The sequence below is a fragment of the Hibiscus syriacus genome, unplaced genomic scaffold (assembly GCF_006381635.1).
Source record: "Hibiscus syriacus cultivar Baekdansim isolate YM2019G1 unplaced genomic scaffold, ASM638163v2 tig00110383_pilon, whole genome shotgun sequence".
NCBI lineage: Eukaryota > Viridiplantae > Streptophyta > Magnoliopsida > Malvales > Malvaceae > Hibiscus > Hibiscus syriacus.
The window spans coordinates 573,496-592,581 of NW_024062714.1; the positions used below are offsets into that span (position 1 = coordinate 573,496).

General features: G+C 32.4%; 1 protein-coding gene and 1 pseudogene across 2 annotated transcripts; both read right to left on the bottom strand.

Annotated features, from left to right (window-relative positions):
* Nucleotides 1-6,007: 6,007 nt before the first annotated feature.
* On the bottom strand, nt 6,008-8,184 carry LOC120121781 (transmembrane protein 184C-like). Of its 2 annotated transcripts, XM_039141067.1 has the most exons (5): nt 8,089-8,184; nt 7,646-7,951; nt 7,426-7,548; nt 7,032-7,322; nt 6,008-6,316 (listed from the first exon to the last, which is right to left on the bottom strand). In XM_039141067.1, the coding sequence occupies exons 2-5, from the start codon at nt 7,907-7,909 to the stop codon at nt 6,107-6,109; spliced, it is 888 nt and encodes a 295-aa protein (XP_038996998.1). In that variant the 5' UTR covers nt 7,910-7,951; nt 8,089-8,184; the 3' UTR covers nt 6,008-6,106. The 2 variants fall into 2 exon arrangements, with proteins under 2 accessions (XP_038996998.1, XP_038996997.1); XM_039141066.1 differs by lacking the exon at nt 8,089-8,184 and having other exon boundaries at nt 6,070-6,316; nt 7,646-7,975.
* A 416-nt stretch (nt 8,185-8,600) lies between these two features.
* LOC120121899 lies at nt 8,601-15,546 on the bottom strand (annotated as a pseudogene).
* Between the last annotated feature and the right edge of the window lie 3,540 nt (nt 15,547-19,086).

Below are 19,086 nucleotides of genomic sequence, written 5' to 3' on the forward strand. Positions count from 1 at the left end.
GCCGTCGAAGTAGATGAATTGCCTCCATTGTAGACCTGCCTGGCATAAAGCCAAATTGGTTTTCCGAAACCCTAGTAATCTGTCTCAACCTAGTCTCTATCACCCTTTCCCATAGCTTCATGGTATGACTGAGTAGTTTAATACCTCTGTAGTTACCACAACGTTGGGGATCTCCTTTATTCTTATAGATTGGTATCACCGTAGACTCTCTCCACTCCTCTAGCATCTTGGCAGTCTCTAAAATAATATTAAAGATGTTGGTCAACCACTTAACTCCATCATCTCCTAGGGCCAACCACACAGTGATAGGAATTTGATCTGTACCGACAGCTTTGTCCCTCCCCATCTTTCTAAGAGCCATTTTGACTTCCTCAATCCCAATCCTACTAGCAGGGCAGTCATTGGTCGTAGGTTGATGGTCGGCTGATCCATCAACGGTACTATCTCTATAGGGAGAGGCACCGTCATTAAATAATCCGAAGAAGTAACTACCCAAAATCCTCTTAATATCATGATTTTTCACAATAGAAAATTATTTTGACCGTTATATTTTGGGGGATAAAAAAATGTATGTTGCACATTTGCATCACAAAAGAGAGAATGGTAGTAGTTAGGGTTCTTATTTTTAATTTTGTTCAAATATTGGTTGGCACGTAATTCCCTGTTCATAAAAGAATCTATTCCTATGCAAATAAAATATCCTATATATTATGGCCTAAGATGCATGATACCAATCTTTATAATTTGATTGATTATAATTGGTTAAAAGAAAGCAGTTCTTTATTGGTTCATGGAAAAACAATAACTCTGGAAACGTCCTAGGAGAAAGATGAAAATTGAAGTCTAAAAATAAGCGTATTAAATTTTGTGGTCGGGTTGGTAGTTTTAAGATAATATATATCATGGATATATAATATTATAAAATAATATTTAATTGGTTGGCAAAATTATTTACCATTATTCCTTTGTATTTCCTTGGGTCATAGGTTCTAAACTTATTAAGAGCATTCTCTTTCCTTCTCCTAAAGTGCTCTTCCCCTCCCTCTAGATAGGATTAGGATTAGGTATAGAATTTGTTTAAAAAAAACCTAAACTAATATCATAAGTTAACGTTTCTCCTTTTAAGCTAACCACCGTCGGGCAGTGATTGCTTGAGGAGTTGTTTCACGTTATCTTGTTATATTTGGTCCAAAAAAAAAGTTCAATGAATTTGACTGGAAACACAACAGAAGCGCAGATGATATCGAAAGGGATTTGTGGGACAATTCGTATGTAGTCGAGATAGAGACGTAGGGTTTGGACGAATCCTAAATATCGAAGAAACATCCTGGAAATGTTTTACATGATAAGGTTTTTAATCTATAATTCTGAAATAAATAAAAAAAAGAAGAAGAAGCAGTTTTAACGGTTGAAATTGTGGACGGTGGTGGGATTGCACAAGTCAAACAAGTTGGAAAAATCTTGATCGGTCGGTAAGATAAACATTTGACGGTTTCATATTTATCAAACCATCCAAAGTCAACTGTATACGTTTACGCGTTGAAAGCTTATTACTAGGTCATACACATAGATTAGTTATTCCTTAACTAAGATTTTAATGTTTGTTAATGTGCAGGTTAGGTTGCCTAAATGCGCATTCTCCTTGAAATTAAGCTTAGGTCTAATCAGCCTTGGTTGTCTCGAGGTTGGTGGCTATATGTTTATTGTATTCTTTGCGTGCATCTAATTGCAAAATGGTTAGGGTTTGAAAGAAACAGTTTAGATCTAACTATCATTGAAAAAAAATTACAACTAATTTTATTTGACTCCTTTAAATCTTTGCGTGCATCTAAAGTGTTACCTACTCAAAGTTCATTCTAGTACCCATGAAGATGTGTAACGGTGCATCATTTCTAAAATTGTCAATGAACCCTCATTGCGATGATTACATTGCATTAACAGAATAGCATATTCAGTATTCTGTAATCCAATATTAGTAAACTATGAATCTGGTGCTTGGATTTTGGTTTTTTTTTACCACAAGGATGTGTAACATTCTTGTTGGGCACCCCATAACCTTTAAGATTTTTCATTATGGAAATTGAATTTTAAATAAAAATAAATAAAAAAATAACGTTATGGATTTTCTAACATCGATAACCTCTTCACTAGTAAAATCAATATTAACACTACTGGCATGCATGTGAATAAAAAAATTGTATGCATCATGTAAATCACGAGAAAAATAAAGTTATGGATTTTCTAACATCAATAATTCGTGGAAGGACAGTGAGAAATGTCCTTATTCATCACCATCCAATTAAAGTTACAAAACTGGTGTTGGAAGAAGTTACTGGAAGTGCTTAAGCCATTTAATATATTGCTATGATAAAAAAAAATTACCACAAAAGCTGTAAACTATTTAATAAATTTCCCGAATCATTAATTTTTTTACTTTTTAGATACTTAAAGCAAATATTTAAAGGTATTCTAATGCACACTATTTAGTAATGTTTTTAAGGACTAGACCTTAAATCGGTGAAGGTACTGGTTCAACCGTGGTTTAACCGCAGTTGAACCGGTTTATATAAAATAATATTTTTTAAAATTTTACATAATATTCAAAGAAATATATATATATATATAACACTCTTTTTAAGTTTACAATATTAAAAGGTATAAAAAAATCACAAGTCATTACATATATAAGTTAAATATCATAATATCAAGTAAAACAAAATGATTCAAATCAACTACAATATAATATTTAAGGTCAATACCTAATGAAATTCATCAACAACTAAATAAAAAAAGTACATAATTGATACAAGTATCAATCATCATAATATTCATTGAAATTGATTCCCTCAAATTCCAAAATATGGGGAAAAGCTTCTTCATTAGTTGAACTACCACCACCATCACCACTTTGAACTTGAAACTTCATAGCATCACTTTGAACTTGAAAGCCCACAGCATCAAGATCTTTATCACCGAGCAATATGATAAATAAATACAAAGTTAAATTTAAATTCCCAAACAATACTTAACAATTAAAAGTGGAACGGAAAAGTGGAAACATGAACGCTAAACAAGTAAACATTATTAGCAGGAACTCAATCAAGCACAAACAGAAACACTAAAAAAATACTTATGATTAAAAAAAATACTTGTGGCTGAGACATGGTAGGAACCGAAACGAAGATGATGTTGTAATGTTGTGCGGAAGATGAGTAGAGCGCGTCGGTGATGGAGTACGCTGCTGATGACGGAGTACGAGGTCGGTGAGGGAGTATGATGCCGGAGACGGAACGGTGATGAAGGAAACCAAAGTGGAAAAGGGATAGGGTTCATCGCTTGCAAACGTTCTTGAAAATGGCTTAATCCAGATGCAAAATCAGAAAATAAAATTGGGGCTGAAAAAAATCATAACAAACGACGTCGTTTGGTTTAATTTTTTTTTAAAAAAAATCAGAACCATGTGAACCGCTTGAACTGCCGGTTCCCAACCGGTTCTACCGGTTCTTTAGCAGTTCATTGCAAAACTGATTTTGAAGGCTGACCGGACCGGATAGACAACCGGTTCCCGGTTCAATCAGTCGAACCGATTGTTCCGGTCCGATTTTGATAACATTGCTATTTAGATTGGTAGTATATCTATTTAATTTATTGTATTAGTAATAACATTAATATCATATCCAGACTATAAGGATCCTTGGGTTTTAGAATATATATATATATATTTTTGTTTTTTGTTTATGTTTTCATAAAATGGATTTTATTTTTATTTTTTAAAGATGAGAAAACATGTTTGGTTAATATAAATTAAATGAAAACTTGAATCCAGCAATAAAAATAAAAAAAATGTATTTGATATTCAATTTTTTTAAAATGAACAAATAATGATTAAATAATTAAATTAAACTATAATTATTAAAAAAATCATTACACAAATTTGACATGTATAAAACAATAAAGTTGATAAGAAATTTCATAACAGATAAATTATTTCAGTTTATATTAAGAATAATGTTAATCCATATTTTCCATCAATTAAATTTAAAAAGTAAATAAAAAAAATTGTTATAAACAAGAGTACACAAGCATGTTATTAAAATAAAAAAATATGGTTAATGGTAATTGATGCCTTCAAACTTTAGGGGGAGGGGGGGGAACTAGTGTAGTTCCTAAATGTTTTTTGCGTTCAATGTAACACTTAAATTAAGAAGAAAAAAAATCTAACCCTTTGACTAACGAAATCAAAAGTTGACCATCATGACGTTTACATGATAATTTACAATATTAATGTGATAGTTCACGATATTGTTATGGTAGCACACAATGGACGATTATATGACATATTAGCTTATTTGCTTTTTTTTTAGTTAAGTTCGAGGACATAATTGATTTTTTTAAAAATATTGAGAACTTATTTAACTTTTTTTTTTAAAAAAGTATTAAAATATTAAATATAAGAATACTAAAAAATTAAATTATTAAAAAAAGTTCACTTTAAGTGTAAAAAAATTCTGGACGACATTGATTTTTTTTTTTGTAAAAGTTTGAGGGTTTGAGATATCATTAAATAAAAAAATTTGTTAAAAGGATTTGAACTCGTGTAAACTAAATTAAAAATATAGATCTCATTAAAACTAGGCCTGCCTAGTTAAGCTTTTAGCTTTCTTTCCTCACTAAAAAAAATCTAGATATCATGTTTTTTTTATATTTTGGATGATGCTGTCACACTTGACGAGTACGCATGATCATTATTAACGACGAGCACTATTAAATTAATTTATAAAATGTTAAATTATAAATTACTAAATGTATAATTATAAATTAATTAAAAATATAAATGTAATTTAATTAAAATAAAATATTTATAAAACATTAGTTTTTATAATCTTATTTTAATTATAATTAGATCACATATTAATTTGAGAAATTTATAATCTCTAATTTATTTTCATAGCTTTGAAGCTCATGTTGCCGCTATTGCTATTGTCGTCATCGCCGCCGTCATCGTCACTGTCGCCGCCGCCGATATCATCTTTCACCATCGACAAATGACAAAGATTAAATCAATGGTGAAAGATGATACCAGTGGTTGTGGTGATGGCCGTGGCTTCAAAGCTATGAAAATAAATTTAGGTTTATAAATTTTCCAAATTAATATTTGATCTAATTATAATTAAAATAAGATTATAAAAACTAATATTTTATAAACTTTGTATTTTATTTAAATTATGTTTAGATTTTAATTAATTTATAATTATACGTTTAGTATTTTATAATTTAACGTTTTATAAATTAATTTAATGGTGCTCATCGTTAACTGTGTTCATATACAGTCGACGAGTTTGTAGAATTTTTCTTTTATCTTTCAAATTTCTAAAATAATTTTAATGAAAATAGTGAATATTTTTTTATGTTTTCATATTTTCATTTATTTTTGTTTACATTTTCCATAAATCATTTTTAATTTTACAACCAAACATGTTTTATTTAATGTTTTTTGTTTTTTATTTTCTAAAAAATGAAAATAACCTATATTTTATAAAACCGAATGGACCCTAAAATTCTCATTTTTAACGCAATCAAATTTAATATTTTAATTTCTAATATAACATACACCTAACTTAGATCAATCATTTAAAAGATAAAAGATCAACATACTCTAAACTGCACACAAACATGTAAAACATACGCTTACATATAAACGTTAAAACTACAAATTCATATATACTTAATTATATATTGCATGCATTAAGAATTCATACTCTATATAATAAGATGTTTAGACACTCCACATTTTTTTCACATACGAGCTACTTATTCATAAGGTATCATGTTTAAGGTTACCTGCGTTGTCAGATAACTAGGATTCTTTGTATCGTAGGATTTGTTTATATTTGAAATACATACATATATAACAATATATTACTTGAAATGTTCTCCATGTAGTTAGTATCGTGAAAATGTCTTTCTTGCGTAAATAAATATATTTATGTTTGATATACAAATGCAATTACAAAACAGATTATAAGCATTCATAAAAGTTATGTTCGAATCCCACAGGAACAGATATTTTCTTTTCTTTTCCAATTAGAGTTTGGGAATCCCAAAATCATTCAATTTTCTTTCCCAGCTTCAACTTAGCTTCAACATCCCCACTATATGGGTAAACATGGTATGCATACTGCTGGAGAACAGAGAATACAACCATCTCCAGACACACCAATATGTTTTGAAAAGCTTCCTCAAGGTGCTCCACATCCAACCAGAAATGATGCGACTTTATGATGCCCATCGCAACAAGTACATCAAGCACCACTCCCTGCATGCAGTCAATTGATGCCATTAAATATAAGATGAATGCAGAATAATATTAGTTCAACAACAAACTATTGCAAATGAGGGCGAGGAAAGATTGAGTTGGTAGTACTGCAGGATGTTACCCACAGCTTGCAACATAAAGCAATGTTAAGAATTCTACAACATTTATATCTAGTACACCATAACAGTCAAACCCTCCTCTTTAGCTTCAAATAATTGAATAATTCACAGTGCTCAAAGCAGAAAGTTCCAGTCTGAACCAGTAATCCTGCAAACTTCTTAGAAGGAAGAAACAAAACATATCCAGCCAGAGGAGGAAAGAAAATTCAGAAGAAGCTATATGGACTGTTAAGATTCCATAATATACTATTATCTGATGAGTTTCAATCTGATTTTCTATTCAGAGCAAGCATTTGATTGTATATAGCATTACCTAGATTAGGCTTAATCATAAGAGATATCTTCCCATCTCCAGAGTGAGCAATGTTTCCTTCAAGGAGACAATGATTTTATAGTTTCAAGTTATGGATGTATGTGTTAGCCAACCACCACACGAGTTAAGAGCCTATGCAATAGGCTTGGTTAGTTTTCCTATGGGCCATCACTGTTTATCCTCAAGGGTTTAGAGAAAACAAATGTCTATTCCTTCATGATTCTATTGAGTGTAAACTAATGAGTGCTCCATAAAAGCTAAAAAATGAAGAAGGTTTTTATACCTGCCAAAAGCAGAAGAAAACAATTCCCTTGATGCACATGAATTTTGCAAGTGGCTTGTGAGGTTCCAACTCTTTTGCAAAGACATGGTAAAAAGCTACCAAAGAGTATAATGCTAACGAAACAGACACATTGAGGATGATTGTGAATGTCCAGCTCAACCAAGAAGGATAAAACCGAAGAAGTTGCAGAGTTATCATCAAGACAGAACACACCGGGCGGATGATGACAAATTGCCATGTCCAATACTTGAGAAGCTTTAGTGTATTGTGGTTCAGCTTAACTGTTTGAGGCTGTAGTTTGAGCAACCGCAATGTATCAAAAGATATGATTAATAGTGTAACTACTAGCTACAAAATATTTTTAATTGAAATATATTGGCTTAAAATTCCATACCTGAAAAAGGGTCATTGGAAATGAATGATGAATCTCTCTTCCTTTGATTTCATCAGGTACCACATTTTTGCTAATTGATATATTCAAGTAACTATACATCAAAGCCATGAACTTAGCAATCACCTAGAACCAAAAACATAAAAAAGAAGCAGTGAATAACATTTAACACAAATAAATGCAACAAAGTCAAATCCAAAGATTAAGGAAAAGGGGCACTCACTAAAGCCTCATAACATTCCTTGATTGATTCCAGAAACATGAAGAACGCTTTGCTTCCTTTAACATCCAATAACCCCACGAAGGAGACAACAGCATAAATAGGAGCCATAAGGATAATGATTAGTATAGCTTTCTGCTCCTTTGGGTTTTTCCAGTAAAAAATATGCTGTGACACAAGCTGCAGTGTGAAATGCAATGAAAGCACCACACAAAACGCAGATCCCAGCAGAGTCATCTGCGGACGATTTAAATTGCTAAAATCCATGGTTTGTTTCAGCTAAGAGATGAGAAAACCCAAAGCACGAATCTGCAAAAAATGGAATAACACCGAATCTGACCAACAAACATAGGATGAGCAACAAATTCTCAAACATTAAAAAAAAAATTTAAGAGCTACCCAGTTTGCAGTAACAAAGATTTAAGGTAACGATCGCGAAAACGAACCTGATTAGTGAAATCTTTAAGGAGAGTTCAGGGGAAAAAAACGACAACAAAAGTCTAAGGACACTCTGGAACTAGAAATCAGACATCGAGGCTGAATGAATCCTCTGCAGTTTTATCCTAATCAATAAAATTTATACATCCCAAAATAACTTTTAAATAATTACTCATTTTTTATTTATATATAAAAAATAAATAACTTTTATTTATTAGAAAGGGCCTTGATTTTGCCACGTGAGCGTTGTCTCCACAAAGTGAAACAGGCGATATTTATTATATATGCAGATCCGGTGTCAGTAATTTTTAAAATGTCTAATCATGAATCTCAACCCTTTATTGTATAAAATTGAGATCTTAATTCTTATAAAAATTGGTAGGTATAATTTTTATGACAATTATGTAATTTGTAAGTTGTATAGTTTTATATCAATAGATGAAGTGATCTTTTTTGGATCAATGGAATCAAAGGTATCCAATGATAATTAACTATAAAGATATGAACAAGGTACACATAAAAGTTATGGTTCCAAATTATTCTCAGAATAAAGTTGCAGCTGCAAAGATTATGGAATGAGAAGAATTTTCCCAATGTGATTGCCACTTTCCATAAGCCGGTGAGCTTCCGCTGCTTCTCCGAGTGGGAATTGTTGGTAAATTACTGGCTTCACCTTACCTGACATGATTGCAGGCCAAACATTCTTCTCCACTTCATTCACAATTGCTGGCTTCTCTTCCACACTTCTTGTTCTCAAGGCAGTAGCTGCATCATGTTTGAGCTTCGAACCTTCAGCTGTCTTACAACATATTATACAGTAAAGGGTCTGATCTGGTCTGCTGGTGTTTAGGGCATAATACCTTGGATTGAAAGCCGTTTTGCGAACATAGCTCCCATGTTTAGTTCTGCAACAAATCCAGTTACGGCGCCAATCATGAGAAGTCTGCAATTGACGTTTAAGCTGTCAAGGTTTCGTTGAAGGTAGGCTGCTCCGACACAATCTAGAATTACATCCACGCCTGCCATTAATGATGGAAAACAAAAGTTTAGCTCTTTTCAATGTTGAACAACTCTAACAAGTTAATGATAAGTACACTTTGTTTATACCTTTGCCTCCCGATTCCTCCATTACTCGTGCTACAAAGTCCTCAGTCTTGTAATTGATGCAGATATCGGCTCCAAGATCCTTGCAAAAGGCTGATTTTGCTCATCCCTGGTAGAAAAGACTCAAACGACTCCAAAGCTTAGATTAATGGATGAATAATTGAAAACAACATTTCATATCTTAGACGACTGCTGGTGCAAATAATTAACCTGCTGTGACAAAAACTTTCGCTCCGTTGAACTTTGCAATCTGAATGGCAAATGTACCAATTCCACTAGATCCCCCATGGATCTGTATCCAATCAATTCTTGTCATTATCAGCATAGATTATCATGCATCATGACAACAAAAGGAAATTAAGTGATAATTTGTTACCAAAAGAGTTTCACCAGGACATAGTCGACTCATCATAAAAACAGTTGATCAGACTGTGCAAGCAACCTCTGGGAGAGAGGTAGCATCTGACAATGAAACTCGTGACGGAATAAGCAGAACTTGTGTTGCTGGAACAGCCACTTTTTCGGCATACCCTCCTCCACTTAGAAGAGCACAGACCTTTACCAAAATAACAGAAAATTAAAACAAAAAACCATTGGAGACAGTTGACTTTTGTTTTTCTTGCAGATCAATTCAGAATTCACCTTATCTCCTACTTTCCACCTAGAAACATTTTCTCCAACAGATTCGATGATGCCTAAGCATTCAACACCTGGATAACTATTGGCATCTTCAGGTGGAGGGTAAAAACTGTCTTTGATAGATGTCACAACGGTTCAGGGCTGCTGCCTCAATTTTGATAAGGAGATGGTCATTGTCATAATCATTTTTTTTAGGTAAAATAATTATTTATTATTTTAAAAAATGATTATGATTTTAATTTGAAAAAATGAGTGATTTCGAATTGATTTGGATTAAATTGAAAGAGAGTCGCTATCGACCTTTGGGTTAGGTAGATCGAATACTTAAAAACGTCTATTAAAAATAATTTTAAGAAAAATCGTTTTTAAGACAAAAATTGGTCTGCATTTACCAAAGATTCGTTTAAACGAGTTCGGGAGTCGGTTACATGCAGGGAAGGATTAACACCCCCATAGCGCCCAAAATTGGTATTGTGTCGCTTACACGTTGTCGTAAGTGGTGAAAATTAGAAATCGAATATGAAATTAAAATATGATCCATTTATTGAACTTTGATTAATTTACTTCGAATTAACTATTTAAAGAAAATCCTTTAACTCAATAATAAATCTTAAAATTTCAATCCTCCGTCGGGAAAGCTATTTTGACTATTTCTTATCCATAAAAAATATTTCTCTTTCGATAAAACGCTAATCGAATATAAACGGAAAATTGACATTTGCATGAAATGATAAATTAATAAAAACACATTGAATCATTCACATAAAATATTTAAATAATAAAATAAACTAAATTTATTTCAAGTCTCATTCCGTTCGAACGTCGTATCGGATTACATCACTTCGATCAAGCGGTGCTTTCCACGCCCATTCTACAAATCATTGTTCTTGAGAATATTCGGACAAACCACTAAAAATTTAACATCAAATAAGACATACACATGATATTCACAAAATATCATTTTATAAATCAAATTAAAACAAATGTGATACATTCATAAAGGTAAACATTATGAAAGCATTCTAGGTAGATAAAAAATAAATAATATAAACACATAATAGTAATAAAAATACTTAATACTATTTTCATTAAAAATGAAAAGATAATAAAATTGTGATAAATCATATCATATATACATAAAACGATTAGCATTAAAGTAAAGAAATAAATAAATGTTGAATCTCACACAAAAAAAAACATTTATATGCAACAAATCATACAACTTGATATAAAAAGTCGTTAAAATGAAAAACTAAAAAATAATCGTACACCATGGATAAATATATATCTTAATTCAGAGGGCATAAAGGATCAAAATGATTTGAAATATAAATTGCCAATAAAAAATCTAAAATTAACCACTACACAGATCAACAACAAATGGGACACTAAAATGTACTAAACTAAAAGTTAATAGTTGCAATAAATATTTATCCAAAAATAAATAACAAGCACATAGTGACCAAAACATAAATATAACACATTTCAGATTCGAAATAAAATGCAAGAACTTTCATTTAAAGAGTAAAATAGAAATTTACAAAGGATAGAGGGACCCAAATAGCTAATATCCCATAACCAAAAAACACAGAGAAGGTTTCTGTTGAAATAGTGTCGTTTCGTTAGGGATATAAAATCTTAAAATCGGGCTTATTTTCTTCACTCTTTCTTATTTCTCATTTGCTTCAAAAATCAGAGGGAGAGAGAGTTTTAAACTCTCTCAACTCCCTCATCGGGGAGGGAAAAAGCCTCTATCATCGTTGGCACCTCACGTCGGCGCACGACAGCCCACGGTGGCTGAAAGAGGCCAAAGGGCTCCAAATCACTTCCCTCACAACCCTCTACTTGAAACCAACACTTGTTTAACTTAAAAATCTCCCTAGACCCGTAGATCTAGGGTTTACCTCTCAAGAAACAACGGCTCCGACGACCTCTTAACTTCCCACTTAGAACCCAAGTACTTCTTTCCTTTTCATTTCTTTTTCTTCTCCTTTTTTCTTTTTGGTGTTTTGCTTGAATGGTCAATTTTTCATATTTTTTATTTGATTTACTCTCAGTTTTTTTTTCTCACCGAATGCCTCCTTTTAAAATGGTGGTTGCATGTTAATTTTTTTTTTGTTTGGTGAGATGATGATGGGTTTAGGTGAAATCATCATGGATTTTCGGGGTAATGATTGTTTTTTATTTTCTCTTTTGACTTTGGGATATTGATGATATTGGGTTGTTGTTTGACAGACTGGAAGGATATTCGGTGGCTTGATTACTCAACGGCGTCGGCCTGCTTCGACTGATGGTATTCATTAGGGTGAAACCCTAATTCAGGGCGATATAGACCGTTAGTTGGGTCCAGATCCAAAGGCTTATTGGAGGTGGCGATGGCAACTGATGCTAGGATAAAACCCTAATCGGGTTTGGGTTATCACTGGGCCGGTTCGGGTCTTGGGTAGTATTTTGGGCCTCGAGTTGAGCCTAGATCAGGTTGAGTGCTGGTTACATCCAAGTTGGGCTTCAGTCATGGTGAAGGGTTTAGGGGATTGGGCCTTGTATCTGGGTTGTTGAGTGATTGTAATTGGGCTTTGTGTGAGGCCTACAAACATGTAGTAGTAGTAATAATAATAATAATAATAATAATAATAATAATAATAATAATTAATAATTAATATTTTTGGTTCGGACAAAAACGGGTGTCTATAATCATCTTTGAATTCAGGTTTTTCCACTTCTTGTAGCTCCAATACTCTCGGATCACCTGGATTCATTATCACTACAGCTTTTATAGTTGAGTTTCGAGTCTTTCAACAGTTACCTCTTTCCCGTGTGTTGCAACTTATTGGTTGTGGATATTGGAAATATGAATTTTATATGTTTTTTTTATTAATGATTATATGAGATGATTCTCCTACCATGTGATTCCAAAAAAAATAGATGCTTGAACATTATAGCTCAGCATTATATTTTATTTGTACAACTTCACTTGGGTCTGATCTCATATTTCATTAACTTGCTTGATTTTGTTATATATGCCTTAGGCCTTTCAAACAAAATATCAAATTCCATTGGCAAGTACTTGTTATCTTTTCATCCAATACTGGCATTAGCAAGTATCAGAGATCTTTGACAACATATCAGTTCTGCACAATTTTCACTTGATACTAAGATTAAATTAGGTCACAAGGGACATCACAAAGTAAATTGTTGATACGCTATGATATGTTGTTTATTTAGTTATTAATTTGCCTTTAAATTGATCCTTAGTTGTTGTTTTTGTGGTTGATTTATTCGTTTTGATTCATTTTATGTCAAAGACACTAGATTATGGAAATTGTACTAAAAGGACATAATTCAACAGTTTTTTTTATTTTCCGAATCAAGGTTGGATTAGTGGGCATGTCGCATCTAACGTGGCATTGAGTCAACATCATCCAGAAGGTACAATCAATGCTTCTAGAAAGATGAATGAGTCTTCTGCGTTTTTGAAATTCGAATTCAATCTTATCTCATGCTTTTAGGATTTTAGTTTGGATATTTTCAAGAACTTTCTTTAGGAATTTTCTCTTATTTTTAGGAATTATCTTTTCATTATTTCTAGGGATTTTGAAGGCTATAAATACTCTCTTAGCATAAGCCTGAAAACACATTCAGAGTTCATTCTTCTTCTTTGCTTTAAGTTTTATAAAAGTTTTATTTTCTTTTTCAAAGTTTTATTTGTTTTTATTTTTATGTTTAAAGATGCTAAGTATGATTGTCATACTTAGCTAATTTCTCAATAAGTCAAGGGCTAAAGCGGTGACTCAATTCCTATTGTGAGGATTGAAAAGCACTTAAAATACCTTCGGGTTATTTTCTCAATTTTCTAGAGAAATAGGATAGGTAATCGACCTATCATTTAAAATCAAAACACTTTTAAATCAAAAAGAGCTCGTTGGTTTAGATGTTCTGGTTTAAAGTTGGGAGGAAGACTCGGTTGGTAGCAAGTTTGACTTCCTGTGAAAACACTTAGTGCGGTATGGTAAGGGAAATTGAGATCGATCACGATTCTCATTGAGATAAAATAATCCGAGTTGAGTTTTTCCAAAGCTTTTAAAACTGAGTCGGTGTTGACGACGATAGTCGTAATTAATCCACATAAGGACTGTAATTCAAAGATAACTTTTGGATTTTATTTTTATAAGAGTGAGAAACAAGTTACATGGGTTGAGCCTTATAGACTGTAACCAAAAGATATTTGAAGTGAAAATATATTCCAAGAATCAATTTGAATTGAGCCAAAAGCTGAAACCAGATGTTTTTTTCACCATAAGTTTTCTTTATCTCTATTTATTCATTTATTTATTTATCATATCTTTATCTCAAATTATTATTTTTTTTAACAATTTAAACCCCTTTTTATCTCATCCCTATCTTTTCTCACTTTTATCTAAATCCTTATCTTTTCTCATCCTTATCCAAATCTAAATCAAAAAGTCCACAACCACAAAAGTAATATGACACCTAATTCTCTTTACTACTCTTTCTTTTATTTATTTATTTTTAGTAGAAGGAATTATTTGACAGTAATACGACACTTGTCATATTGGAGTCGTTACCGAGGAATTCGGCTAAAGTAACTGATAAAGTTGCTTCTTTTTTTATTTGTGAACAGAAGTAATCCAGGTGATTTGGTAGAATTTGATCCATAAATCGAATCTCGAGCCAGAAGAATTCACACAAAAATGCTTTGAGAAAAAAAAGAAGAAAACGATAACAGAAACAACTGGAGTAATCATATCTAGAATTAAATCCAGAATGTTCATCTTTCTTTAATACAAATGAAGAACCGATAACCGAATATACACTAGGAAAAGATAACATGCCATAACTAATGGCAGATAAAACGATTTGCCAGTTAGCTGCGACACATTCCGTACAACAACGTTTGTACATCACTTTCCTCAAGGCAAAACTCTGTTTACTCTGAAAACGGACCTTATTCATTTTCTTCCTATATTCTATGGGTTTCCCAGTAAGAGTCCACATAGAGTTTCATATGGTCTGTTCAAGCATGAAACCTCATGGAGTGTATGAAGATCAAATAAAACTATGGGATTTCCCCTTTTCTTTATATGCTTTAGCTAAATAATGGCTATTTTATTTACCTCTCAATTCTATAAACACTTGGGCTAATTTAACTCAGATTTTTCTTGATAGGTTTTTCCCAGCAGCAAAACCAAGTGAATTAAGGAGAATCAATTTGGGAATAAGACAAAAAGATGGAGAATCACTTTAATATTACTGGGAGCGATTTAAGAAGCTTTGTGCAAGCTGTTCGTAGCAAGTATTATTCGAGCAAACACTACTATATTATTTCTATTAAGGGTTTCTTCCAATTGAGATGAAAACTATATATGCTTCTAGTGGATGAGCTCTTGTGAACAAAACATCAGTTGCATCAAGGGATTTTATTTCGATAATGGCTGCCAACTCTCAACAGTTTGGCAATTCAAGTGAACCCAACCGATGGGTTCACGAGATAAGTATTATTTCCTTAGAAAACAAAATTGATAAGTTAACTAATGTATTTAATTCTTTGGTTACAGGGAAAATTGTATTAAGAAGAGTATGCGAAGTATGCACAATGCCAGATTATCAGATAGACTGATGTCCAACGCTACAGGAGGAAGTTGGCGCAGAAGCAAATGTTGTAGGGAACTTTCCATGACCTCCCTAGAGACCCTATAACCCATACTCTAATACTTATAATTCAGGATGGAGAGACCATCTAAATCTCAGCTATGGACAAAACCCAAGGCAGAATCAAGCCTATTAGCAAAGGCATCCACAAATGTTTCAACTGCAAAAATCCTCTCTGGAATCTATTGTTGAAGGTTTTGCCTTGTCCCAGGAATAATTTCAAAATCAGAATGAGGCCCATTTTCAAGAATTGGACAAGCATATTAGCTAATTGTCTCAAATAGTGGGAAAGTTAAAGTCGTAAGAGAAGTTATATTCTCAAACGGAGTCAAATTCGAGAGAGAATGTAAACACTATAACTCTCTGAAGTGGTACGATAGTCGAACAACAAATCCCATAAGTAGTAGGCACAAGCCCACAAAGGAATAAAGAAGATCCGAAATCCCAAATAGAAGAAGAAAGAAGTTTCAAAACCCGATCTGACACTATCTCCCTATGAAACTCCACCGTTTTTTCCTTCTAGATTGGTAAATAGAGACAAACAAGCTGAAGAGAATAAAATCTTGAAAGTAATTTGAAAGGTTGAAATTAACATACCTCTTCTTGACGTAATCCTAAAAATACCAAGGTATGTTAGATTTCTTAAATATCTATGTACCATAAAAAAGGCTTACCATAACAAAAAATATGAATTTGGGAGAGCATGTTTTAGTTGTCTTCCAACAAAAACTTCCACCAAATTTAAAAGATCAAGGTATGTTTGTTATACCTTGCAAAATTGGTAAAGTTGGAATTAAACATGAAATGTGATATTTAGGAGCTTCTATAAATATTATGCCTTTATCTGTGTACAACTTACTTTCTAAAGATCCTTTGAACGATACAAGAGTGACAATAAAACTGGTGGATCGGTCAATAATATATCCCGAATGACTCTTGGAAGATGTCTTAGTTAAGGTAAATGAGCTTATATTTTCAGCATATTTCGATGTCATTGACATGGCAAATGATAGAACAAATACTTGTTTTGAGATACTTCAGGGTTGTCCATTCCTTAGCATAGCAAATACGAAAATCGATGTAAGAAATGAAATTCTTATAATGGAGTTTGATGGTGAGATCGTAAAATTTGATGTATACAAAGCAATGCATTATCTTGATAATGTTGCTAGTATAAACTTTGTTGATGTCATTGAAACTTCTATTGAAAATTTATAGAATCTAAGTTTGTTCATGATTTGTGCAGGGAATTGGAAGAACTTAACTATGAAACTAGAGAGCTTGAAGAATTTTTTCGATTAATTCTAAATCATGTTTTATTCCTTCAAATCATAAGTTGTTACCTTCTGTTATGTGGACACCTCAAATTGATTTGAAAAAATTACCTGAGCTCTTGAAGTATGCATTTTTGGGAGAAAACGAAACTTTATCGGTAATTATCTCAAGTAAGTTATCCAAAGAAGAAGACGATGAATTGGTAATAGTGTTAAGAGCGCATAAAAAGGCAATCGACTAGACTATTGCCGATATTAAGGGACTTACCCCCTCAACTTGCATGCACAAAATCAAGATTGAAGAATGAGCAAAACTGTCAAGGGAAGGACAACGCCGATTAAATCTACCTATAATGGAAATGGTGAAAAATAAGATCTAGAAACTTCTTAATGAAGATGTAATTTACCCAATCTCAAACAATAATTGGGTAAGTCTAGTCCATATGGTCCCAAAGAAAACCAAAGTTATGATAATTGAAAATTCGAAAAGTGAGTTAGTTCTGACAAAAGTTCAGAACAGATGAAGAGTATGCATCGATTATAGGAAGTTTAATTTATTAACTCGAAAAGACCATTTTTCTCTTCCATTTATAAACCAAATGATAGAAATGTTAGCTAGTAAATCTCATTATTTTTGTCTTAATGGCTTTTCAGGATTTTTCCAGTTTCTAGTGGCACCAGAAGATCAGGAAAAGACAACATTCACATGTCTTTTCGACACATTTACTTACCAACATATGCCTTTCAAACTTTGCGATGCATCTGCCACATTCTAGAGGTGTACGATTAGTATTTTCTCTGACTATATCGAGAAATGTATTGAAGTCTTCATGGATGACTTCACTATTTACGGTAATTTGTTTAATGAATGTCTATTAAATTTAACAAATGTGCTTAGACAGTGCCTATAATTTAACCTTGTTTTAAATTACGAAAAATGTCATTTTATGGTTGATAAGGGGTTAATTATATACCATATTGGTTCTTCAAAAGGGATTGCAGTTGATAAAAAAATGGATATTATACGCTCACTTCATTTCCCCATATCTGTGAGGGAAGTTCGTTCTTTTCGAAGATAGCACAACCTTTGTGTAATCTACTTCAAAAGGATTAAGAGTTTGATTTTAATTCAGAATGCAATGAGTCGTTTGATTCATTAAAGGAGAAGCTTATATTAGCCCCAATTGTTCAACCACCAGATTGGTGTGATGCATCGGGTACAAGCATTGAAGCCGTTCTCAGTCAGAAAATTGACAAAGAGCCACATGACATAGCCTATGCATCTTAAACCTTGGATTCGGCTCAGAAAAATTATTCCACAATGAAAAATGAATTGTTTGCTATAATTTTTGCTTTAGAAAAATTTAGATATTATTTGTTTGGAACTAAAATTATTGTTTTATCTGATCATACATCTTTAAGATATTTGATGAGCAAAATTGAGGCTTATCCAATGGATCTTGCTTCTACTGGAATTCAACTTGGAAATCAAAGATAAAAATGGATGCGAAAATCTGGTAGCAGATCACTTAAGTCGAATTTCCCTTTCCAGAACTGATCCACCGCTTAAAGAAGAATTTTGTGAAGAAAATCTAACAGTGGCACAAAGCATAACTCCATGGTTTGCGAATATGGTCAATTATTTAGCCATATGTAAGTTACCATTAGATTTACCAAGAGCTGAAATCAATCGAATAAAGTGAGAGTCCCGATACTATATTTGAGATGATTCTTACTTATGGAAACATTGCTTGAATCAGGTAATTCGGCGATGTATCGCCGAAGATTAGGTAAATTTAATTTTACAATTTTTTCACTCTTACTATTATGGTAGTCATTTTGGGCCAAAAATTACATCCCATAAAATTCTTGAATGTGATTTCTTTTGGCCTAACATCTTTTGGGACTATTCTTTATTTTGTAAAACTTGTGAAAAATGTCAGTGTACAAGTAATTTAAGCCGTAGAAACAAAATACCTCTTAATTCGATACAAATTTGTGAGGTTACATGAGCCCTTTTATTTCTTCATTTAGAAATACCTATATAATTTTGGTTATAGATTATGTATCTAAATGGGTGGAAGCTAAGGTTACCCGGAATAATGATACTAAAATTACAGTTAACTTCTTGAAAATTCTATTTTTCTAGGTTAGGCACACCACATGCTAGAATTAGCAATAAAGAAATCCATTTCATTAACCGAGAAATTGAATCACCGATGAAGAAATTTGGAGTAACTTAAAGAAATGCTATCGCTTACCATCCATAAAAAATGGCCAGACAGAAGTGTCAAATTGAGAAATTATAACAATTCTTGA